Source organism: Anguilla anguilla, chromosome 7, assembly GCF_013347855.1.
Source record: "Anguilla anguilla isolate fAngAng1 chromosome 7, fAngAng1.pri, whole genome shotgun sequence".
Lineage (NCBI taxonomy): Eukaryota > Metazoa > Chordata > Actinopteri > Anguilliformes > Anguillidae > Anguilla > Anguilla anguilla.
The window spans coordinates 47,664,997-47,691,026 of NC_049207.1; the positions used below are offsets into that span (position 1 = coordinate 47,664,997).

The window sequence follows — 26,030 nt, forward strand, 5'->3', positions numbered from 1 at the left end:
CTCTAACTGAAATCCTCCTGCCTGCAGCAATTTCTGCTGAGTTTTGCGGTTTCATCTCCAAAGAGCTTAATTTAAGTCTCTGATTGGTAAAACAGTCACACAGCTCGCTTCCAACTGGCTGATGTTTGAAAGTAAACCACAAAAAACCTGCAGACACTTTGGCGCTCCAGGACCGGAGTTTGAGATCCCTGAAGCAGATTAACCTTCCATTTCCAAGTGTAAAATATGCATTTTTTTCCAGAATAAATTTTATAGAAGGGACATTTTTTAAAGGAACACTCACAATTAAACCTACATTTCCCAGTGTTCAATGTGCGCTAATATTCTATCTGCTTTTCCCCACAGGAGCATCGGTGGATGGAGACAGTAAAGACAGGCCGCTGCTCTACTTACAGAACCTCACCGAGCTGGAGCCAGAGGACATGGAGAAGATCAGCAACATGGGGACCCTCAACTCCTCCATGCTGCACAGGAGCACCAACTCCCTCAAGAGCCTGACCTCCGAGCTGGAGCAAGAGGAAGAGGCAGAGCTGGAGGAGGAGGAAGAGGAGGAGGTGGAGGAGGAGGAGGAGGAGGTGGAGCGTCTCCCGGAGGAGAAGCCCTGCCTGCCGCACGCCCCCGTCCTGCGGAGGACCCGGTCGCAGTCCCGGCCCCAGCAGGTCAAGTTCTCGGACGACGTGGTGGACAACAGCCGCTACGAGGAGCTGGAGGTGCGGCAGCCGCCCATGAGCGAGCGCACCCGGCGGCGGGTGTACCAGTTCGAGGAGCCGGACCCGAGGCTGAACCTGCGCCCGAGCCACGCCCACCACGGCCGCCACCACCACCACCGCCGACGGAGGAGCAGGAAGTCCCGCTCGGACAACGCCCTCCACCTGGCCCCCAAGGAGCGCGCTCACTCGTACTTCCGGGAGGAGTACGACAGGCAGGCCTCCTCCAGACCCCGCCCCCACGACCTTCGACCCCCCGCCTTCCTGGCCAATCAGGAGCTGTACGGGCCTCGTTACCACTCCCACGCCACCTCGGACTACGCCCTCCAGAACCCGGCGGCCGACCGCTTCCCGGGGATCTACGACGACGACTGGTGTTCCACCTGCTCTTCGTCGTCCTCTTCCTCGGAGGACGAGGAAGACGGCTTCTTCCTGGGACAGCCCATCCCCCAGCCCCGCCCGCAGCAGAGGTTCCACTACTACGCGGATGACCTCCCCACCCCCGTCTCTGCCCTGCCCTTGCCTCCCCCCTACGGCCCACGGACTAAATCCAAAAAGAAGAAGGGACACAAGGGCAAGAACTGCATCATTTCCTAGGACAGCCAATTAGATTTGCCCCCCCCCCTCTCCTCTGCACCCCCGTATTAACTTCCTTTTGCCACATTTCAAGTTGGCTAGACTGAACGGAACTCGTACGCTTTTAGCCTTTTTTCCTTTTGTGAAAAACACTTGTCGACCCTGAGATCCAACACGCGTGTTTAATCGCCGGAGAGGCCCTGTTCCCCCGCATGCGACGCGCGTTCGCGTTTACAGCCGCTTCTCTTTGGACGTGGATCCGTACCGCAGTTCGCAGGCCGCTGTTGCCATGGACGGACAGACAAACAGTCTCATCTAAACAGCCTGACAATTTGCCTATTAAATGTGTACCGGTTTATGCAATTTCGTACACCCAATACAATATTCTAGTAACGATATTATCAGCTGTGTTGTGTGCATTTAATAGCAACTGCTTTATTTCCAGAAAGAAGAAAAAAAAAAACCTATTTATAAAAGTAGCATTTAGAGACTAATGGAAAACAGTTATTTAACAGTGCAAATATTAAATGTATATATTGTAAAGTTCAGATTATAAAAAAACTTGATATTTTTATATCCCTGAGTTTCAAAAGGCTTTTTTTTTTTTTTTAAAGATGTGTTTGATGTAATATGAATTGCATCGAGAGGCTCCGCCCACTCCAGTTTAGAAAGACCTACTTTTGTTAATCAGGGTTTTAAAAATAAAAAAAGGTGACATGCTTTTGGGGGATTTTACGAGTATGGTGTACTCTGACCCTCCATATCTCCATTTATGTACTTTTATTGCTATTAAATCCAACATGGATCGTGTGTATCAGTGGGGCACCAGGATCCCCCTCTCTGCAGTAAGCACGGCTTGGTTTTTGGTTGCCAGACTTTATTTATGGGGTCACACTTATATTGTAAACAGATCGTTGTAATCTGTATAAATGTAAAGAATAATAAAAACTGGAACGTATGGCTATGGATGAAAATAAAAAAATATTGTGGTACTTGAGATTCCATTTTTTTAAAATGCCAAATATCGGGAAATAAGACATTCATTCTGTTCGAAGATGACAGTTTGAATTCCTACCTAAAAAAGAAAATGGCCACATCAGTGTCATGTGAAAACTTACCTCCATGAGAAACAGGAAATAAGGAACAAATAATAATGAACTGTCTTCTAAATTAAATTAACTTTTGGAAAAGGAACTATTTAATTTCCTGACAAGTGCACTGAGAGAATGCAAGCAAAACAATGCAGACTGGTACAATTAATACTTTTATTATTTACATACACTGAACTTTCTAAAAAAAAAAAACTTGAAAATAGAAGGTAAAAATGAGGCGAGCCCTGCATAGGCTGTCCACCTACTGACCAACCTGCCAGAGAAAACTGGCAGGCCAGTTTCTGAGGAAAGTTCATTCCAAATATTCCACAAAAGATACATACATTTAAAAATGTTGTGTGAAACTGAAAAAATGAGGATTGGATTACAATACGTGAAAGAATAAAACAGCGTAACACTTTTTTTTTCTTCCTTTCATTCCCCCACCCCCTCCCCGTCATACTTCTGGTACAGAAAACGCACAAGGCTTCTGGGCCTCAACTGTAGCCCTGGGGAGCCACAGGGTCCGCTGATTTTACCCACAACCCCGCACTAAATTGATCAATTAAAACAATTTGTTGCATTTATTGACAAATTTAGGCAGTTGAATGCATAATTTCCTGCGTGTGAAGCAGTTGCTGATATCAAGGTGAAAACAAAATGCAGTTAGACCCAATGGATCTCGAGATCCAGGGTTCAGTACCTTTGCAGACCCATTGGATCTCTGGGTCCAGGGCTGAGTACCCTAGCACATCCAGTGGATCTACATGTCCATGGCTGAATTCCCAAGCAGACCCTAGGGGATCTCTAGGTCCATGGTTGAGGACCCCCCCCTGCCATAAGCAACTGACGAGCATGTTGATTTATCTTAAGCTGGTTCTCTCTGGAACCAAGTCCCGAATCTCTCCTTCCATTTCACACTGTTGTTTCCGGAGCAGTTTGTAGTCGGATGTTTTCGTGTTGTGCAGGAGACACACGAGCAACATGGAGTCCAGAGTTAGTGCTGGAATGTACAGGAGAGACAAAATAAAAGCGAGTTTTTTTTCCTGTAGAGAGAGGATGTAGATTGGGTGACCTCACTTCCTCTCCACCAGCCCGACGTTAGGATGAGGGTGAAGCAGTTCCCTGATGCCGGTGTGGAGGTGCAGCCGGACCTCCGGGGGCCCCGCGCCGAGGCTCATCCGGAGGCCTCCGGTTGGAGGACCTCGTCCAGCTCGGAGATGAAGTGGCGCAGGTCCTCCAGGCAGCGCTGCTGGATCTCCCCCAGGTTCTCCCTCAGCGGGGTCTGCAGCTGGCTCTCCAGGCTGGGGTCCTTGGCCACCAGCATCTTCACCACCATCCCGAACGTCTCGCAGTCCTGCCTGAACACCTGCGGGAGAGAACAGGCAGAGGATCTTTAGTGTCAGTAAGGGAAGGAAGGCATGCCCAAAACAGGGCTCCCCAAATCCTGGTCCTGGAGAGCCGCACGGTCTGCTGGGGTCCTCAACCCTGGTCCCGCAGAGCCCCAGGGAGTGCCCCAGGGAGTGCCCCACCCTAATGCAAGCAGGTTCCCATTTGTCCATTTTCATAAACTGAATTTTTGATAATGAAGAGAAACCCATCCCAGCATGGTTTGCGCTTCCAGTCCTGAGCGTATGGAATATACATGACACAACAGAACACTACAGTAATGACAGTTCACTTGATAGGGTTTCAAACATCACAGAGTAGCATTTCATGGCGTGGGATGGTCGTGCAATTAGACCAGCAAACATCCTTCACTTTGAAGTGGTTGATTGGGAGTCGGACATCCTGTATTGCATGTTCATGCTCAAAACAGAAAGAAAGAAAGAAAAAGAAAAAACAGTTGCGGTAAATTGATAAAAAAGGCAGAAAAATAAGCAGTTTAAGGTTTTAAACTGACAGCAGCCCACTTCGCCCTCTTCCTGTCACAGGCTCACGTTCAAAGGAAGATTTACAGAAAGCAGGGCTGAGTGTTGTGCTTCATAACCTGCTGGGCCCACTGTTGAAATTTCCTTTTGAAGCTCTTTTGTATTTGAAAAGCTGCTAATTGACTCAATAATTGAAGCGGCTATCAGTAACGCACAGACCGCGGTATCGGAATCCCCCCTTTGTGACGCGAGGCGCTGAAACAGACCGAGACGCGTCTGTTTTTCGTAGCGAGGACATGCAGGCTATTTTAACACGCCGTCTGGAACACGGGAGCCTTAAAGAGCAGCTCTCGGCAGGGCGTCTTTAAACCGACGGCACCTTCAGTCCACTTTGTTTGGGTTACAGTGACGGCACCTCAAACATGCCGACTGTTTTTCCAAACATGACATTTTCTCTGTTGCCATAGCATGGCCCACGATCTGAGGAGCTTTTCTGAAGCTATGAACTCACGTCTAGTGAGACTCCAGCATGTGACTGGAGCGTCTCCAGATGCCTACTGCCATTAACTCTCTGGGTAAACTGCTCCTCGCTCGCTCGCTGTCACACACACACACACACACACACACACACACACACAGGCTCTGCGAAACTCTATCAGAATATTCTCCACTGGGAACAGTATTTATGACACAATTTTATGTTCTCCCAGGCTAAAAAACACATAACAGCCTGTGAGGGAATAAAATGTTAAAATGGGGACGACAATGACTGTGGCAACATTCCAGTTCTAGAATGTCTAGGAAACATTGTAACTACAGACAAACACAGCTAGCTCTTTTAGTGGACAGAACAGCGTGTGTGTTTGTGTGTGAGTGGGGGGGGGGAGGGGTGTTGCCATTCAGGGCTTGTTCGGGGTTTATTAAAGGAGCTTTCTGCCCTGGGTCCCTTTGAAAGGAACGCCCCCATTCAGCAGGTGTGAGGAGACAAAGGAGAGAGGAGGTGCTATAACCTGTTAGCAGAGCGCCAAGTTATTTCACACCAGAGCTTTACGATGCAGGGCTGCAGGTTTGCAGCCACACGGAATGGCCGTTAAAGCCTTTATTAAAGGGGCTGACGGTCCCAGGTGCAAGGCCCTGTGGGTAACGGCCTGTGACATCACCGCTGAAGGGCGGTGTCTTCCCAGCATTCACGCTGCGCTATAAAGCACATTCACTCAAGGCCGATTACACACGAAGCGCTGTGAGGCACAGATTTCACACTGCATCCACCTTCAGCCAGGTTTTACACAATGCAGTATGAAGTGCTTTCTCATTAGGCCAGACATGCAAGATGCAATGTGAAATCTCCTCTGGGTACATCACACTGCAGATAGAAGTGCTTTCGCACTAGACCAGGTCTTCTTACGTCCATATGAAGAATGTTTTAATGCTGCACTATGTACTGGCTGGACAGCAAACCGACTAAGACACAAAAATGATGACCCAACTTCAAGGACCCACAGATTGGTTGTAGAAACTTTCCTAAAATTGTGGACCAGAACACTGTAATAGTCTGGCTTTTCAATGCCCTGAATATAGGCAGTGAAGGATAAGAATGGATTTTTTTCATTGAGTGGTCTACATCACTTAGTTCTTCAAACATGTAGGCTAAAAGCTAATCAACACATTCCAAGAAATAGTCCAGGAAATTTCATGAACAATCCTGCGTGCATCTGTGTGTGTGTGTGTGTGTGCCTGTTTTCCCAAGAAATAACAATAAAAAACTAGATCCAGCCCAACCCCCAGCTTGTGCACTCAAATTCAATAGAATGGCTACACAAATACTTATTATCTGTTCAGAAATCTCAGATAAGAGCTGTGTGTGTGTCCGTGTGTGTCTGTGCTCAGGCAAGTCATATTTGCTGCATTAAGCAGTAAATTCTAAATTTCGAGTTCAAACATAGCCCAGAACAGCTCAAGATTTACATCCAGTTAAATTCAGAGGATCAGATCAACCTCTCTTTTCACAAGAGGGTAAAAAAAAAAGGAGCCGCTAAATCAAATCTTATCTGTTCATCTATGTCCTAAATACTAAGACAGCAAGAGATATGCATCTGAGCGGATTTCACTTATCAGATACAATAAATATTACACACAGGGCAGGCAGGCACATGTGATCTTTATTACTCTGTTCGCATTTTCTTCCAGAGGGGAAGGAGAGTATTTCATATTGTACAGCCGTACAACACTCCAGAAAATGAATGTTCTCTGACAGGAGACTTCAGAGGAAAAACGGGAATAACACCTCAGAGGCCGAAAACGTCAAACGTAAGCGAAATGTTCTGGTTCACCGAAAACAAAAAAAAAGCAGTTTATAAAAGATCCGACCTGGCTTCTCCAACGTGGTCATTCTGTCGACGTCATGCGGCTCTCTCAGCTGTGTAAATAAATCGCACCGTGGCCCGGTGCCCGTTTCTCAGACAGTACTCGCATGTTTTCTTACGGGTACCTGGAGAAACGTGAAGGCCAGGGAAATGCAACCCGTTTCAGATCTCGATAGCAAATCAAACTGGACGGCTACGGCTTGGACAGCGTTCATCGTTTCTTATTGTTTTTTTTATCGACGTGTTGCAATAGCGGGGAATGTGGTCATGTGATCACATGGGGTGCGTGTCCGAGGTCAGCAGGACGCAGTTTAAAAGCTTCACTGAGCAGCAGTCCTGGGTCAAGTACTTTATCCCAGGCAGATTGCTGCAGCTTATGTACAATTTTAAAAGAAACGTCCCTTTTCACCTAATATTCATAACTCAGGGATCAGCAGGGCCTGCGATGAGTTAAAGCGTTTCATATGTGACTCAGGTCTGGGAGAGCAGCAGGGTGTGGTGAGAATTCGGAGGTCCTGAACTCACTTTCGGATGAAAGATGGAACAAAAATAAATAATTTCAGTACAAAGCCATTTCCAAAACTGGACGAATAAGTCGAACTCGGCTCATAAGCCAGCTTGTTGCTCTCCAAAATTTAATTACGCTTGCGTTTTCACTGACCTGAGACGACCGTGCTAACGTTTTCCACGCGGTTTGCATCCTTCGAAACGGGATGTTCGCCGTGTCAAAGAACGCAGAGCCCGTTAGCGCAATGAACGCACTCAATGACATCAGAAGACAAAGCAGCACGTCCTTGGTGCCAGGGAGAGCATTTCAACACTCCTTTTACACAAAGGAGGACAAACACAGACGACAGGAGACTCGAGAGTTAAAGAGAGGAAGTGGCGATCTCCCTGATCTCGGCGACATCGAGGGCAGAGACAAACAAAAAGTTTTTTAAAAATTTAAATAAGTCCATGAGCTGTTAGTAAAAACCCTGTGTGGAACGGTATTCCAACGGCAAATGAAATCAGATCGGCTGATAGAATATTAAAAAAAGCTCCTTTTAAAGCTTAAAAAAAACAGATCCAGCAATATTTGGTCTACATTTCTACCAACAGCATAAACTTTTCACAAAATGCACAGATGTTTATACAGGGGTAAAGAGCAGAGATCCAGTCTAATGGAAAAACAGACTTCAACAGAAGAAATAACTTGGAGGGGGGGGGGGGGGGTCGTCCCCTTCCTCCCCCCTCCTCTTCCTCCTCCTCCTGAACCTGGTGATTAAACCAAAATTAGCGCAGCCAGATGTCAGCAGGTCCACCCAGTCAAAGCGCCTGACCAGTTCCTGTACACTGAGGGGGGAGGCTCCGCACACTTCTTCCCAGAAACTCAACCTCCCCCGCCCATTACCTGCATCCCCCCACACCTGCTGTACACTAAAGCCACTGCCCCGGGACACCACCGACAATCCTGGGAATATCACAGTCGTGGGGGCCTGTAGGGCCTCACATAAAAGCAGCCGTATCCAAAAACAAATTGTACGTGGACGGTACTCAACAAGTAATAAGTGAAATATGTAAAATCCTTCAACTAATGATTAAAGACACTCCCACTCCAGTCTCAAGCATTCTCATTTAAAAGTGGAGCAATGATGCAGGGTCGAGAAGGGTCCCCCCCTCCTCGACCGGGACCTCGCTCCCCGGCTGAACCCTCCCCGGGGCCCCGTACCCGCGGTGACTCACGGGCCCCCGGGACAGCAGCGGCTCAGCAGTCGCGCAGCGCATGCAGAACCGCTAATAACCGCCATTACGCTAACCGCCGGGAGGCAGCGTTAAACACAGCCACACAGGCCGGGGGGTAATGAAAACCCCCGACAGATACAGGAAGTGAACGCGCTGGGGCTCCCGGGCGCAGTTACAGACGCGCTGCTGGGAAAAACAGCGCGGGAACGCTAGGCGCTTTAGTGCTGGAGCCGCCATTCCGCACGGAAGAATGCCCTTGGTGCTGTGCTTGCTGTGCTTTAAGTAACTGAGTCTGCACACCTTCACTCCAAGGCTTAAACTGGGTGCTGATCGAAAGGAAACCACACTGCTGCCCTCCAGGACTTTGAGTTTGAGACCCCTGGCTTAGAGCACCTTCTTTTTCTGAGATGACACTCAAACTCAGTTACAATTACCCAACACATCTTTTACAGGCCTGCTGAAATCAATCCCAAAGGGCCTCCTCCTAAATTCACAGCAGTTTCAGGACTGCCTTCAAATCAGTACTTCCTGATAAATCAGGGAAAAATCACTTTGCTGCTAAATGTCTGAGAATAGCATTTTCCTTTTGAAATTTTTACATTTAAATAAAGCTTCCAGGACACTTACGAGAAGCTGGTGAGGAACCTGCCAGGGGGGGTGACCTCAAAAGAGCAGCTTCTAAAAAAGCTATCGCTACATCGCAATGATCATGGATGCACTGCCCAGCAGACACATCAGTGAAAGGAAGACACTGGTTTCCTGACGTTCGCGGTTCTGACGGAGGCAGAAATTACAGAGTCGGTAAGGGAAGACTGTCAGGGAGGCTGAGAAGAAAAACCTGGCGGGGGTGGGGGGGGAGGAGGAGCGTAAGATGTGGGAAAGGTCGACCGTGTCCCGCGTCACTGTGTAATTGCAGACCGCTTCCACCAAAAACCGACTGTCCCACATAATAGCAGCTTGTTACCGCTGACCCGGAGGCCGAGAGACCGCGCTGGATGTGTGGGCCTCAGACCGCCTCCCCCCTCGCACACAGAAACAGCGAGGGGGGGGAGGGCGGAAGAGCCCACCCCCCGAAACCTCCTAACCCCTCTATGTCGCCCCCCTCCCTCTGCTACGAGATAAAGGCGGATAAGGTGCGTCTCCTTTCCGGAAATTAACCGCCCCCCCCTCCAACCGAACCCAGAATGTAAACAGTTTCTATTTTGAAGGTCAGGGCTCAATTGAGGGACTGTATTAGGATTTCTTTAAACAAATATTGTCCTTCCTTTTCATAATGGGGTTATTTTGTTGTACTGTACATGTGTGGGGGGCGCAGGGGTTCGGGGGAGGGGGGGAGGGGCGGTTAGGGTGAGGTGTAATTGGTTGCAGGTTTTTGGAAAGCGAACCGAAAGAACAGTGCTCGAGGCAGATACACATCACGCCTAAATCTGACTGCGTTGGCGGTGTGTCAACAAGAAACCTTTCCACACCGGCCTCTCATAAAACCTGCGGAGGTTTCATTTTCACCCATCACACACACACACACACACACACACACACACACACACCCATCACACACACACAACCGCGTAGCCAGCTTTGACAGCTTTGAGTGTTACACATCGAAAGCCATGTCTTCCCATAACATTGCTGGACACTTACATGCACACAAATGTACACACACACAAAGACATACAAACACAGACAGACATATGCACACACAGACACAGATAGATAGACAGACAGACACACACACACACACACACACACACAGACACAAAGACACACAAACACAGACAGACATACGCACACACACACACACACACACACACACACACACACAGACACACAGAGGCGGGTCGTGGAGGGAGGTCCTGGAGCAAGAGGAAATGCATGGCCCAGAGGGGCGGGGGCTCACAGCCCTGTTCAGAGAACCCAGGAGACGCTTCCTACGGCGCACTGTACTTCCAGAACTCAAACCCGGGCTACTGAGGAAAACAGGAAGGGTGGGTCCGGCCTCCGCGCTCCTCGGTTCTGCTCAGGGCTGTTTGTTTCTGCGCTGGGTTTGTTCCCAAAGCAGGAGTGAGAGCCTAATCTCCAGACCCGATACAGAGGAGACCACACAGGGAGGGGCTGGCAGGGGACCCGGGCGCGGGGTGGCACAGATTAGGGGCCGATTTAACAGCAAGGAGCCGAAGAGTCTGCTAAAAATGAGAGCTCGCCAACACCCCCCGCCTTCCCACAGACTAATGGGGAACCAACCCAGACCACAGACTGCTCTACCACTGACCCACACCACAGGCTGCTCCACCACTGACCCACACCACAGACTGCAGTACAACTGACCCACACCACAGACTGCTGTACCACTGACCCACAGCACAGACTGCAGTACAACTGACCTACACCACAGACTGCTCCACCACTGACCCGCACCACAGACTGCTGTACCACTGACCCACAACACAGACTGCTGTACCACTGACCCACAGCAGACTGCAGTACAACTGACCCACACCACAGACTGCTCCACCACTGACCCACACCACAGACTGCTCCACCACTGACCCACACCAGACTGCTCTACCACTGACCCACACCACAGACTGCTGTACCACTGACCCACACCACAGACTGCTGTACCACTGACCCACACCACAGACTGCTCTACCACTGACCACACCACAGACTGCTGTACCACTGACCCGCACCACAGACTGCTGTACCACTGACCACACCACAGACTGCTCTACCACCGACCCACACCACAGACTGCTGTATCACTGACCCACAACACAGATTGCTCTACCACTGACCACACCACAGACTGCTCTACCACTGACCACACCACAGACTGCTGTACCACTGACCCGCACCACAGACTGCTGTACCACTGACCACACCACAGACTGCTGTACCACTGACCCATACCACAGACTGCTGTATAAATGAACAGTCTCTCTTCACAGGCTAGCGCTAAAGTAATCCTTAGAGACAGCGGGTGATTCTGTATGGAAGGGAAAGCTAGGCATAATTATTTGAAGAGCTCTGGTGTAAATGAGGCCAAATGAAAAGGATCCGTTAAGTGCTTAAGCGCTGGAGCAGAAAGCCTTGCCTTTCAATGCAGAGGCCGGCCGGCTGAGGGGACGTCTGGGTTCAGACCCGACCGAAATGAAAAAATAAACTCATTAGCGATCGCACAAAAGCCTTTTTGTTCCGCTTTCCCAATTAAACCAGAAAACTCCGCTAATTCGTATAACGAATCCCTGCAAAACAAAAAAGCACCAAAAAAAAGAGCATAAATGAAATTAAATGGTCTTAAAATCATACAAGCACCTCTGCTTCCCAGCACGCTTACGGTACGGGACTACGGCGAGCGCCCGTCCGTGATCGCAAAACCGTCCGGTCGGGAAGGAGCCAAAAACGAAGCCAGACCGGCTCCCTCAATGTGAAACAGGAGCTCGGCGCGGACGCGGAGCTAACAGCCTACGTAGCACAGCGAACCGTCTGTTTGAGCGAAGCGACTGTTTAAAACAAACGGGAGAAATCCCGCCGGCAGCAACGGCGAATTAAACCCGCGCCTGATCAGAGCCTTCGTTAGCGGCGACGAACGCGGCGTCCGCAGAAACTCAAACAGCTTGAGATCCGATCTCTCGGCTTAATTACGCGGGCTAAACAAACTGCCGCGCCGCGCGTCGTTACCGAGCCTCGTTACGAGCGGCCAAAGCGCGCGGCGGATGCTAATGTCGGGAGGGAATGACCGTTATTTGCCGTAAGTCAAACTGACACTCTCTCACACTGCCGAAATCCATTAAGGTATGCCCTTTACCAAATGTACAAATGTACTGGTGAGCTTTTCCATGTCTGTAAAAAGCTTTAAAGTCCAGAAGTTTTGGGGTTTTATTCAGATGTGCCAGTTAAATGTGCGATTTACATTTTACAATAGTGGAGTTACAATGTGGTTTTCTCACTAAGGACTCGTCCATATCCAGCAATGGAGAACCTTTTAAATGGGCATTACCGTAAATGAGTGGTTACAATACACTTTAAATAAACGGAATGTTTTAAACATATATACATATGGACGATTCCATTTATCTTTAAAAATTACACTCAGGTATTCTTAACTGTAGATACTTCATTTTTTGTCATTTTACAAACAAATGTAGCAAAATTATATTACAGTGCATTTCCATACAAATGACTAAAAATAAACCGGTGTTTTTCATTGGTTAGGCAGTGCGTTTCCTGTTCCACTCCGATGGCCATTATTTAAAGTAAGGCTGGCTTATGTAACCAATGAAAAGGAAGCAACAAGAGGAAGCGGGACAGTAGGGAGAAACCGGATAACCTTTCGCTGACTGTACACGGACACGGCCTTAAATCACGACTGACATTCAGAAAACGCAGCGGCGACAAGCAGCGGCACTTCGCACCTTCTTCTGATGGATTTCAGAGGGGACAGGTCTACGCCTGAGGGGACAGAACTCTACTGTGTGTCGACAGCCATATTATAGTTCAGTCTACCCTGAACCAGGCAGGAGTTAATGAGCAGTAGCCAATCAGTACAGACTCAGCACACACCGTCTCACAGGAAACCAAGCAAATGCTGGTTTCTGATTGGCCATCCAGGTAGCCAGACTTTCACTGGAAATACAGTCAATATTCAAGGCAGCGGACAAATTCCACCTCATTCCCCCCCTCCCCACCCCCCACAGAGATCCCAAACTGGGTGAAGTGAAGCTTCAGGGGTGGAAAACCAGATCCCGTATGACAAACTAACTTAACCGCGAGGGAATCAGCTGCTGTGTGGGACAACAAGGTCAGCTTTCCGGTTGCCTGGCAACCGCAGCGTGAGTAATAGGCGGTGATGCCGAGCTGGAGATGGGGGGCGGTTGACCTCGCCCCGACCCCCGCCGTTCTGACCGCCGCTCCTCCGGCCGTGGTTAACGCGAACGCTCGGTTGTGACACTTTCGGGCCGCGGACGTGTCACGGTCGGAAAAGCCGAAAAGCGTAGCGCGCGCTCCTATTGGACGCCCGCAGCTCTGCCTGTTCTGGACCCGCGTGGGAGGCAACCGCTCTGGTCCGTGGGATGCGGGCCGCGACGCCGGTCTTACGAAACCCGGAGAGCCGTTCGCCGCTCAAATCGATGAGGCTTCCCGAACGCGCGAGGCGTGCGTGCAAACCAGCCCGGTTTCGTAATCGGCCCGGCCCTCGGATGCTGTGTGTGTGTCTTATGTAAGCCGTTCACTGAATGAACTCAGAGGGATTTTAACCAGCCCTGCTGCTGCACAGCGCAATATTCAACATTCATTTTTTATATTACACCCCTCCCACACGTGAAGATCCTTAAGGGAAAACAAGTCTTTGTAATCAAGCCTGAAACTGGCTCAAAACAGGCACTAGTTCTACCTTGGGAAAGGTTAAAGAGAGAGAGGACAGCTCAATGTAGCCGATAAACTGAGAGACCAGGATCCATATTCATTTATTAAAAACGCTAATCCAGGCTTCCCCCTGTTATGAATACGAGCCTTGGGCTCCAATCAGAAGCCATTTTACGACTCATCAGAAAGCAGAGACTTTCAGACCCCTAGGGTCAATAGCACCTTGACCACAGAACTGCGTGCGCAGATTAGGATAGCCGTTCCAGCTGCAATGCAGTTCTGCGGTCAAGGGCTTTAAACTCGTGCAACTGACCCCTGAGGTCTGAAAGTCTGTACTTTCCGATGAGTCTGAATATAGAGCTTCTGATTGGTGCCTGGGGCTCGTATTCATAACCGGGGGAAGGCTGGATTAGCGCTTTTAATAAATGAATATGGATCCTGGTTTCTCGGCTACGTTGAGCTCTCCCCTCTTTAACCTTTCCCAAGGCAGAACTACTGCCTGTTTTGAAGCCCGTTGCAGACTCATTACAGGGACTTTCCTGTCCTGTCCGGTAAGCCCCGCCCCCGGTAAAAGCGGGACTCCGTACCTGCTCGATCTCCCGGGCCTTGGCGGCGATGGCCTTGGACCGCCGCTCCTGGAGGTTCTCCTTGGCCTTGGCGGCCTCGTCTTTGACAGGCAGGAGGTCCTCCTGCTCCGCATCCAAGCCCGAGATCTCCTCCTGGGGGAGGGGAGGGCAGCAAAGAAACAGGGGTCAGCAGGAGGCCCATTGGGGCGATGCGGGGAGATTTTTCCAGAACAATAAACGGGCATTTGGTATGCTGTCAAATTTCGTGAAGTTCCCCAACATAAACAAGTGGGCAGTGGGCAGTGGGCAGTGGGCTTTTAGTATGTACACACACATAAAAAGCAATGGGGTCATGCAGAGAAAACCCACATAAGCAACATGCATTCCGTTTCCAGGAAGTAGCGGATTTAAAGCTCTTAAGTGAAACTGCGATCATGTTGAAATAGTCTTGTTTGAGCACGGGGTCATCTCATTCCTTGAGGTTTCTCCGAACATTCCTCAAAATGGCATTTTCGGTCACACAGAGATTGATGTGGGATGGGGCTTAAGAAAGCCACAGCGGCCAATACGCTGAGAAAACAAATCAGAAACACGCTCGCGAAACCTCAAAAGAGACCCCAAGCTTAAGTGCTTCCACGCACAAAGCCAGAAGCCATCTTGTTGGGAAGGCATAGATTACCGACTATATAATTGCACAGGAATTTCACCGTATTCCTGAGAAGGCTGCGGTTTTTTTCTTTCAAAGAAACACACGGAAGTCTCGGCGAGTTGGAAGCTATGTGAAAAGGCTAGCTTAGCGGTCCAAGTGCACGCGATGAAATGGCGTGACCCTAAAAGGTCGCGATGGTTGCCATTAGCCAGCGTTGTACCACAGGAGAAGTTTGTGTGTGGGGTGGGGAAGGACCTGGGAGAATCTTCTGGAAGGAAGAGATTACATAAGAGGTGTAGTCCTGATTTTAGTGTCACCACAGATTCTACAAATCAGACAGGAACACGGCTCCATGTAAGGAAAGTTCTGTCTGCTGTAGGTGGAACATTCCAATGCTGAATATTCATTAAGGGGTGTGGCCAAGTACATTGCCATAGCAACAAAAGCTCTATACTGTAATACAGTACTGAGACCTCCTGTTACCAAACAGAGGCTCCTGCAGTCAAGTAGCAGAGAGGATACTGAACGTGGGAGCTGAGCATCTGCTGTGTATAGAGAATCTGTGACTGAACTGCGTTGGAGGGAGCGGGTATTGGGGTGGGGGGGGGCAGGCTCTTACAAACTGCGCGAGCGTCTCGGGCACGTCGCTGGGTCTCTCCTGCGTCTCCTCGACCTTCTCCCTCAGAGGGTCCGGCAGGGGGGGCTCCAGAGGCCTGCTGGCCTTGTCCACGCTCGCCTGCACAGAGACACAAAACCACACTTCAGGACAACCCGATTTAAGGTCCATTTTCACAGGAAACAATATAGACAACTACAAGCATAAAATATCAATCGTTTGCTAGCATCTCCCCAGAGGAAGCACCAATCATCACACAGTTGTGATTCTCACAGGACATGGACAGTAAACACACACACGCACACGGACGCACACACACACGGGCGCACGCACAGAGTGAAACCCACCTTTGAGGTGGAGACAGAGCTCTGAGGAGACCCATCCCTGGAGGCAGTCACAGGCTGACTGGGGGCCCTTTCTTTATCTGAAGGAGAGAAGAGGGAGAGAGGGAAAAATTTGAGGTGGAAAAAAGGAGAGAAGGTGAGAAGAGGGGGAGAAAGGGAAAAGAGGGAGAAAGGAGATAAGGGGGGCAGAGAGAGAGGGGAAGGAGGAAAGGGCAGAGAGAAGAGAAAAAGAGGGAGAGAGGGAGGGGAACAGAGTGAAAAAAATGAGTAATGAAAACATCTATACACACCAAATCACATGAAAATAACAATAAATAAAAGAAACACAACTCTGGTAACGATGCGAATCCGTTTGATTTCAAACAGCTGAGGTTCTCTGGAAGGCCTCAGCTGGACACCAGGGATTTCCTCCCGTTTTAAAAACTCGGAGTCGCGGAGCAATCGCTCAAAGAGGCGGGTAATAACAGAGAGGGCCGCCAGTGAGGAGTCTGTCAGACGCCGGAGACGGGCGGATGTTTGATCTGTCCCGTCTACCCGGACGATGCGTGCGTAACCACGGCTGAGGTTCCCCAGAGCGCTCCGCCGCCTCCGACATGTCCGTGACAAGCCGCCGTCGCCATCGCGGAGATGTTTGCCATCATTTCGCGGATCTCCGGTTGGGGGGGGGGGAGGGGGGGACGCAGCCAGGGGTAAAAATCGCTAACAGACCTGAAGACGTGCGATTCGTGGAAGAGCGGCGAAGCTTCTGAAAGAAACTCTTCTGTACGCACGCGAGACCAAACACAAGACGCCGTTACGATTCCTCTGGAAGGAACTGGAAGCACAAACTCACTCTTTGGAGGGAAAAGTACGGTTTTATATCAATAGTCTTCAACTGAAGGCAGACAAAGAAACGAGAATACGGGAACAAAGCAGGGATTTCAAACTCAGACCTGAAGCATCTGGAACAGCAAATAAGGATAAAGACAGGCACGCTTCGGCGTAGTTCTGCTTCATAACGATCACGCAATTACAGACAGCGGGGGGCGAAGAGGCACAGCTCTAAAAAGTGCGACTAACTTTTGAGAAAGTTTTTACTAATCTAAAGAAAGTGAGAAGGAACGGCTGAGCAGAAACCCGTGGTTTTCAGAGATCAGAGCGCTCGAGCTCGGGCTTATCAGAACTCTCCGGAACAGAGACCGCTGTGGCGAGGCGGGTCTCCTCACACAAGCCGATGTTATCAACCAAAAAAAATAAATGACATCAGAGCTATAACCGGTTCACAAGTTTTCAATTTTTTATTTCCTAGGCAACTCAGTTGTCTGTCTTGTGAATTTGAAAAGCAAGCTCCACAAATGTAAATAAAAAGAGCAAATAAAAAAAGCATTATTTTAAGGATTAATACATTAAAACTGGGTTAAAAAGAACTCTCCTTTTGTGTGTTTAAGAAGCATCCAGCAGACCCCTGCATCCATACACACCCATGTCCCTTACAGCATAAAATTACGCTTTTTTATTTTCACTTTGAAGCCTTAATTAGAAAGCCAGACAGCTCGCTGCTGGCTCGCACTTTTATTACAGTTTCAAAAGGAACTGGGAGCCGCGGCTCAAATGCAGGGCCGAACCCAGAGCCGAAACCTGTGACCTCCGACCTTTGACCTTGCCTAAATGAAAGCGAGCTTCCACGGGGTCTGGACACCCTCGTGCGCCAGCGTTCCGTGGCAGCCGTGTCCAATCAAACCGGCGAACCGAAACCCCCCCCCCCCCCCCCCCACTCCCACGCACCACATCCGCCATGCCACCTGCACCCCCCCCCCCCCTTGTGCCCGAAAAACAGAGCTGTCGGATAACCCAACACTCCGCGGACTCCTTAAACGCATAAATCTCTTAGCGGTGTTCCATATCACTCGCGGTACATCCACAATCACCTGGAAGGTTCCGGCTGAGACAGTGAAGGGCACTGTGTTAATACTTAAAACAGAAAATAAATCAAAAAGGCTTACCAAGGTTTGCCTGTCTACCGTATATACCTATTGACCATGAACAATTCTCCGCTTATCCTGCACTGTAGTGCACTGTGCTTTATGTTCTGTGTGTCTTCAATATGCTGATGAGGTAAATTGTCAGTCTGTAATAGTATTCAGGAAAAAGAAGGGGTAGACTGACAGCAAATGGCAAGGAAAGTCAGTCTTTTATGCAAAGTCACCTCTATGATCTGAAACTAAAAATATCAGAGAATAAAAAGCCAATTAAAAATTCAAGAGTGGGGTTTGGCATAAAATCCCGAACGTGTTCCAGCCTCGCCGTGCACCCCAGCTGTGTATTAAGTGCAGACCGCGCCCACTGCCCCCCGTCCCGTTAACAACGGGTTACTGCAGCTCGGACCAATCTGAGAGCTCGGAAGAACGGGAAACGCGTGACATCATTCTGCACACGACGTGCGGCTTCACGTTCGGACAGATGGTTCAAAACAGAAGAGGGAAATAGGTTTTTCTGAAATAATAGTTGAAAACAGAATACGGAGTCAAACACTCAATTCATCAAATGATCTCATGACTGCGGCCTAACAGAAACCACTCCACCGAACTGAAACCAGCCACGGCTGAAGGAGCACACACCTGCGCACATGCATTTATTTTAAAATGCATAACGTCTATTCGCTTTCATGTTTCCCCACTATTCTAGACTTCTCCTTTGGTCCTGTACTCTATAAATCACATCTAAATTTACATTTCAGACATTTAGCAGACATTCTTATCCAAAGTGACTTACACAGCTTACGTTCTTTTACATATAATCCATATCTACTAACAGCCACTTTCAGAAGCAATTCAGAGTATGCATGACAGGACGATGTGAATAAAGGCCACGCCCGTCGTGCACGGCTGCCGGTGAGAGGCTAGGCGAATCCGCGCGGCTAACGCTAAAGCGGCAGTGAACGAAGCCAGGTCTCCACTAAACGCCAGCGTCAGCACTGACCCACCCTCAACGACTTTCCCAGGGTTCTGTGGGAGGGACACGCCCCTCCGAAGACGCCCTGCCCTGCGCAATCCACACCTGGAGATATCAGTGACATCACAAACTGACAGTCACAGCACAGGGGCCCCTGGAATTGGCCTGGTTCGTCTGACTATCCAACCGGGCCAAACTTAGGACAAAATCACATCTGCTCTTTGGACCATGATAAAATATGATCCTGGAGATCCACCCAGGAGATATACTCTGGCTATTTGTGAAAACAAATACTTTTTAAAGTGGCTGCAATCCGCAGGAATTTTAACTGGTGACCAAACGGTGTTTCAAATTATCATCTGGCTCAGGTTCGAGAGAGACTGCAGGCTTCAATCGTGGATTTAGATGGGGAGCCCTGATAAAATTAGGAGCGGAGCGCTCTGGCTCTCCTTCGGCATGAAAGTGCGTTCGGCATTGAACTCCGCCTTGAAGATATCAAAGAGGACACGGTGTGGGGTCTGGGGGGCGGTGGGGGGGGTGCATCCTCTTCAGTGGGAGATAAAAATTAAAATAAAATGGACTGGTCTGTTAAATCCCCAGCACCAGGGTCAAGACTCCCTGCTGGAAGAGGGAAAGACCCAACAGGCCAAACGTTACGTTTCGCACAATAAGCACCACTTATCCAAGTAGGGCAAAGACTGGGGAGGTATATGAGGACAATCACATTTTGGATATGGAGAAGGGAAACCACCACAAGATGATTCATGAATACAGTCCCTAATCTAGGATCAGCTCTTACTGTAATCTCGTAATGGGTAAGTCTGAAACACAGACGGGGGACAACTGATTCCAGGTTAGTACCACCACTCAAATGGTTTATATCTAAAATAATTAGAGAAAAATCCCATCCCTGCCTGATTTGTATGGCTGGTGCTATGAATTATTTTGTCATTGATTATTCTAACCAATCACCTTTCTTAAAAATCATCTGAAAATGTTTTCCATTGAAACGCAGAAAAAAAATTGACACGATGAGGGATCTAAACAATATTCCGGAAACAATTCCAGTCTCGCAAACGATTTCTAAGAATGCATTTCATTATGAAGTAAATTCCGCTATATGCAGCCGACCCACAAATCATTCTCACAAGTAATTATGCTGGGGGAAAGGAACCCATTTGTCTGCAACGACCGCCATGTTGCAGTTATTTCCCTAAAGCGGTCCACCGAGCTCGTTCACCGCCGGACGCTTTGGAGAAATGATTCAAAATGGAAATTATTACTGTGATTAATCACTGCGCCACAATTGAAATCAACATGTGTATTATTATTATTATTATTTTGTGTTTCTGAGCAATTAAATGTATAAGTTAGATTAACAGGTGGTTCGTGGGACAGGGTAGGGAGGGGCTGGGGGGGGACACGTACTGCTCTTCTGCAGCTTCTGGAAGGAGTAGCTCTTGCTCTTTTCGGGAGAGTAGCTGCGACTGCTCACGCTGGACCCGGAGCGGCTGTGCGGCGAGTGCGGGACGTCCCGCTTGGGGGGGGACCTGTCCCGCTGCGGGGGGAAGGAGCTCTTCCTCCGGAAGTGATCCCGGTCCTCCCTGTGGGGAGGGAAGAGACGGTGAAAAAACAGAGCATCAGCGGTACAGGGACAGAGCTGCGATCACAACACCACCACCACCGAGTGCACACTGAGGTAGAGAGCGCACACACACACGCGCATGTACACACACGCATGCGCGCACACACACACACACACACAGACAAACACACTCATGCGCATGTACACACACACATGCGCGCGCGCACACACACACAGACAAACACAAACACACTCACGCACATGCGGATTCCTAAAAAAAAAGAAAACAAATCACCCCCGATTCACACATTTTATTATCTTCTCCCTCCAAATGAGATGAGGTGCGTCTTATACGAGGAGACACTCACAGACGGAACATTTTTCTTTACCCCAGATTAAACAAGAGGAGGGGAAATCAGATCAGCCATCTCGTGGGACGAAGAAGGACGTAAAGTCAAGGTCTTGGGGAACGCCCTGACGTTCCATTTGTTCGACTGAATTTAAAGTGAAATTATGGGAAAGGGGACCAGGGCCGTTTGGATGCCCTGGTTCTGATTGGGCTTCCAAACCATGTCACTCCTCGCATAAAGAGCAGCCAATGGCATAACAATCAAAGCAAAATCAGAGGTTAACCCTTTATTGGACTTTGATCAAAACCATTCCCAGGACACACACAAAAAAAAAAAAGAAAGAGAAAACCCTACTGAGTCTAAAGACGGGAGGGGTGGAAAGGGGGGGGGGGAGGTGCGGCAGAACTGCCTGCTGGGTAATGGAACTAATGAGCTCGTCTACCTTTCACTCCTGGCCTCCCCCTTGCTTGCCGCACACCAAATAACCCTCACTCCCACAATGCACCAGACAGGTGGGCGTACCCTCGCTCCAAGTTCAGAATGGCCTGCATTAGCGTGTCATCAGCGACTTCGGGGACTACGTTGGACAAGCTCCTGGGGGCGGGACAGAAGCCCTGAGCTCTAACGTTGGGTGGGGGGCCCGCTCTGCTGTTGGCTCTGAGAGGCAAAAAAAAAAAAATCACAGAAAAATGAATAAAAAACCAAACATCAAATATCACATCACATTCACCAAATCGCAACCGGTTCTAAGATTCTATTTCCAAAATGTTGTAGTGTTACTAAAGGAGTGCGTCAAGTTCATTTTGCATCCATTATTCAGTTTCCAATTAAAAATATATTTACCATTTACTGTAAAAATTCAGTTGGTAGATTTTGGGATAAGGTTTGTCAAGTGTGTAACTAGTCTCACCACAAATTCTCACACAGCAATTAAAACTAAATTTGTGCCTGCATGTATATGTTTGTATATGTATGTGTGTGTGTGTGTGCGCGCGCAATGTGTATGTGTGTGTGAATGTGTGCCTGTGTGGTTACACTTCCCACAGGTGACGGATATTTGATTTTGATGTTTTATTTGAAAAGAAAAGAAAAACCAACAAAGAAAGAAAGGAAAAAGGAAAGAAAAGAAAAAAGAAGTTAGAAACTCTGAAAATATTAGGAAATTGGAAGGAACTGCCCTTCTTCTGCACTCAACACACCGATTAGCAGCACCGGAGCAGGGAGTGCTATCAGCTAGCACAGCTCAAATTCAACACTTAACAAAAAAATAAATAAAAAAAAATTCTAACTTATCTTCAAGCCAGGATATGGTGGCAGTTATGCGCAAAGCTTTTTAAGTTAATCTGACAGAAAGTGCCTGGACTGTAAAGGGAAACTGCTAATCCGCCTGGATACAGTGTAATTCTCCACCAATCCAGCCGTATCGAGTGGAGCCCTAAGCTCCGTTGATCAGGCTTTTCGTGGTATCACAGGTACAGTTACAGGCGCACGGCCATAAAGACTGCCGTTACGGGGACTGTTCACACTGATCTGGGTCTAGCATATCTCTCAGTTATGATCGGGGCTCTCCTGCGAAAGTTTCAGCTTTCAAACGGCTCTCTCTAAAAAAAAAAAAAAGAAAAAGAAAAAAAAAAGAAAAAGACAAATAAGACATCGAAATATCAAAGCAGAATTGCAATGTCAGACGCTACACTACTGCAACAACCAGACAAGGCATATATGCGGTTTCATAATGCATGTGAAGGTCCCGTAACTTTAAATGTAAGCTCGAAAGGTTTAAGGAGGAAGTGACAATGCTCCACATTTTTTTCCTTCAGTAGGGAAAGCAGCCCATTTGTTTCCTCTGGAGAGCCCCTCTTGTGCTGTGACAGCACAGAGTCAGGTAAAGATGAGCGCAGCACGGAGGATTCCGGAACCAAGATGCCGCTGCCTTAGGCAACGGCACACTTACACACCTGCATACTGTCCTCAAATTCACACTCTCGCTAACAAACCTGTGTACTCCCCTCAAACTCACACTCCCAGTAACAAACCCACATACTCCCCTCAAACTCACACTCCCAGTAACAAACCCACATACTCCCCTCAAACTCACACTCCCAGTAACAAACCCACATACTCCCCTCAAACTCACACTCCCAGTAACAAACCCACATACTCCCCTCAAACTCACACTCCCAGTAACAAACCCACATACTCCCCTCAAATTCACTCTCGCTAACAAACCTGTGTACTCCCCTCAAACTCACACTCCCAGTAACAAACCCACATACTCCCCTCAAACTCAGACTCCCAGTAACAAACCCACATACTCCCCTCAAACTCACACTCCCAGTAACAAACCCACATACTCCCCTCAAACTCAGACTCCCAGTAACAAACCCACATACTCCCCTCAAACTCACACTCCCAGTAACAAACCCACATACTCCCCTCAAACTCACACTCCCAGTAACAAACCCACATACTCCCCTCAAACTCACACTCCCAGGAACAAACCCACATACTCCCCTCAAACTCACACTCCCAGTAACAAACCCACATACTCCCCTCAAACTCACACTCCCAGTAACAAACCCACATACTCCCCTCAAACTCACACTCCTAGTAACAAACCCACATACTCCCCTCAAACTCACACTCCCAGTAACAAACCCACATACTCCCCTCAAACTCACACTCCCAGTAACAAACCCACATACTCCCCTCAAACTCACACTCCCAGTAACAAACCCACATACTCCCCTCAAACTCACACTCCCAGTAACAAACCCACATACTGCCCTCAAACTCACACTCCCAGTAACAAACCCACATACTGCCCTCAAACTCACACTCCCAGTAACAAACCCACATACTCCCCTCAATCTCACACTCCCAGTAACAAACCCACATACTCCCCTCAAACTCACACTCCCAGTAACAAACCCACATACTCCCCTCAATCTCACACTCCCAGTAACAAACCCACATACTCCCCTCAATCTCACACTCCCAGTAACAAACCCACATACTCCCCTCAAACTCATGCTCCTGCTAACCGGGGCAGGAAACCCCTTTGCTTGGGCGCGCGGCTAAAACACATCGGCTAGCTAGGCCCGAAAAACTCCAGGGCAAACTCTGGGGTATTTTTACGAGGCCGTGAACTGAAGAGGAAGAGGGGGAGCACGGCGGCCGGTGCGAGCCGTGTCCGCTGGTGGTCCGCAGACACCGCCGGCTTTTAAAGGGGCGGTAAAAAGGACGGGAGAGAAGCCCATCTACCCGTTCACTGCGACTTTGCCGTTTATTTTCCTAACCCGACTCTTCCTTTTAAGTTCACGGCTGAGCCGTTGCCGTGGAAGCCCGAAACCGGAGGAGTCTGGGAACGACCCCGGCGACCCGGTGACTGTCGGGGTGCGGACGACGCCCCCGGACGGACCGACCTCCCCCCGGCGTGGCCGATAGGATGCAGATGTGCAGCCTCCGGTCTGTTGCCGGGGCGATCTGACCCGATGTCCACACCTGTTCGACACGCTTTTGGGGTCCTCTCCCCTGAGTATTTAAATACACACGGAGGGGTACAGGTGTGGCTACCTGCGCTGAGTCATTACTTGTACACACCTTCCGCCTCGTACAGATACCAGGATTACCCCTCAACAGGGTAGAGAATACGGCTCAACAGCACACAAACCTAATAAAACTGCAACAAAGTGACAGCACAAACAAACAAAGCACTTAAACACCGGGTCAATCTGTCCCCGTTCCTGAAGACCGAACGACACAGACGTCTGTTTCTGGTGAAAGGACTCAACGGCAGGCTGAAGGAAAGGGTGAAAAAAGGAGGGAAGAAGGCAGAGTTGATTAACTTATTTCCAGCCGCAACGCGATACCACCCACAGCCCATAAAACCCGCCCGTCCCTATAAAAACGCTCCAGGTATCCAGTTCCCTACATCCACACTCTCCTTGGCCCGCATTCCAGCACAGCCTGCGCACCATCAGATAGGCCCAGTAAGTTTACATTCGCTCACAATGCCCCATAAATCAGTGTGCGCCAGATATGCTACGGGGACGCTAAATTAGCCTTAAACGCGACGCGCACTCTGAAGCACCTCCGGCATCGGCCGCTAGTGAGGAAGTCGTTTTCTTCCTCCCGTTGTCTTCTCTCTCTCTCTTTTTTTATTTTTTAAACGCACATCTGTACAAACTGCAGTAAAAGTCCAAACGTTTGCTCCCCCCTCCACCCCCCCCCCCCCCTTTGTTTCAGACTCCCGATCCGTCCGTCGCCGGCTTTCCGCGACCGCGCGACGCGGCGCTATACGACGGGCCGTAGCGTCGAGCCGGGGGGGCGGGGCCCGAATCGGGGGGCACCTGGTTCTCTCCCTGACCTTACGCCGAACCCCCCCGGGCTGCTCCCCTAACAAAGGGCAGACGCTCAAACGGCCCCCCCCCCCCCCCCCGCCGGATTTTTTTTTTTTACGGCCCCGGGGCCCCGTTTGAAGTGCCTCCCGAAACCTGGTCGGCCATTTGCTCCGGGAGTGAATTACCGCGGGGGCCTTTCCGCCAAAACCGCCGCACCTCCCACTCCCCCCACCTTAGCCTTACGCCCCCCCCCCCCCTTTCCTAATCCTATAAAACCATTTCACGTTTAAAAAAAAAAGAAAAAGAAAAAAAGACATCTGAAAAAAAAAGAGGCTCACCTTTCAAAATTGTCATCAAGTCATCAAGGGTACGCTAACTCTGTCGGTCACAAGGAGCAAATGTACATTTGTTTAGCCTCTTTTTACCCTCAGATCTCTCCGAATTCTTTCTCCGTTGTAAAAGGGTGAAACGTGACACTCGGAGTTACATGAGAGAGCAGGCGCCCGTATGACGTACTGCTACTAACCAGTGCCGTTTCACTAGCGGAGGGGGTGACAGGAGGACAAATGCCACTCTAACGCAACTAAAACGGCTAACGGAACAGCTACTCCCCAGCAGATGTTTTCTTCCTCCGTTGCCTGCAGTCAGAAAAGATCTAAGCCACAGTGAATTAATTCAATAGTTCAACATTATTAACTCCATTCAAAGGAGCGTTGGCTCAGTTACGGAAAACGGTACAGGATCAAACTGACCTCTGTTCTCCGGCATGCATGGAAGAGTACTTACATCAGGACCAAAGAATGAAACCAATAAGCCTAAATTAAACCAACAATCAGAAACCCTCCTACATTAAACCTCAACAATCTCACAACTTCCGTTGCATTGGACCCAGACAACACAGGTGGGGGCCTCAATGCCGCAGACAGGTGACCACACGCAGGTAAGGCTGGGG

At 49.2% G+C, this 26,030-nt stretch overlaps 2 protein-coding genes across 8 annotated transcripts in view; one reads left to right on the forward strand and one right to left on the reverse strand.

Annotated features, from left to right (window-relative positions):
* LOC118231060 (prickle-like protein 1) overlaps nucleotides 1-2,275 on the forward strand; it is a 42,283-nt gene extending 40,008 nt beyond the window's left edge. For all 3 annotated transcript variants that reach the window (XM_035424499.1, XM_035424500.1, XM_035424501.1), the window contains exon 8: nucleotides 346-2,275. In XM_035424499.1, the coding sequence (XP_035280390.1) occupies nucleotides 346-1,304 (959 nt within the window). In that variant the 3' untranslated portion in view covers nucleotides 1,305-2,275. The remainder of the gene's footprint in view (nucleotides 1-345) is intronic.
* A 253-nt stretch (nucleotides 2,276-2,528) lies between these two features.
* The window catches only part of LOC118232415 (periphilin-1-like), a 30,114-nt gene continuing 6,612 nt past the window's right edge, over nucleotides 2,529-26,030 (reverse strand). For 4 of the 5 annotated variants that reach the window (XM_035427399.1, XM_035427397.1, XM_035427400.1 and 1 more), the window contains 6 exons: nucleotides 21,261-21,395; nucleotides 20,232-20,407; nucleotides 15,876-15,952; nucleotides 15,532-15,648; nucleotides 14,285-14,416; nucleotides 2,529-3,743 (listed from right to left, as the gene is read on the reverse strand). In XM_035427399.1, the coding sequence (XP_035283290.1) occupies nucleotides 3,552-3,743; nucleotides 14,285-14,416; nucleotides 15,532-15,648; nucleotides 15,876-15,952; nucleotides 20,232-20,407; nucleotides 21,261-21,395 (829 nt within the window). In that variant the 3' untranslated portion in view covers nucleotides 2,529-3,551. The remainder of the gene's footprint in view (nucleotides 3,744-14,284; nucleotides 14,417-15,531; nucleotides 15,649-15,875; nucleotides 15,953-20,231; nucleotides 20,408-21,260; nucleotides 21,396-26,030) is intronic. The other variant, XM_035427401.1, reaches the window with a different exon arrangement.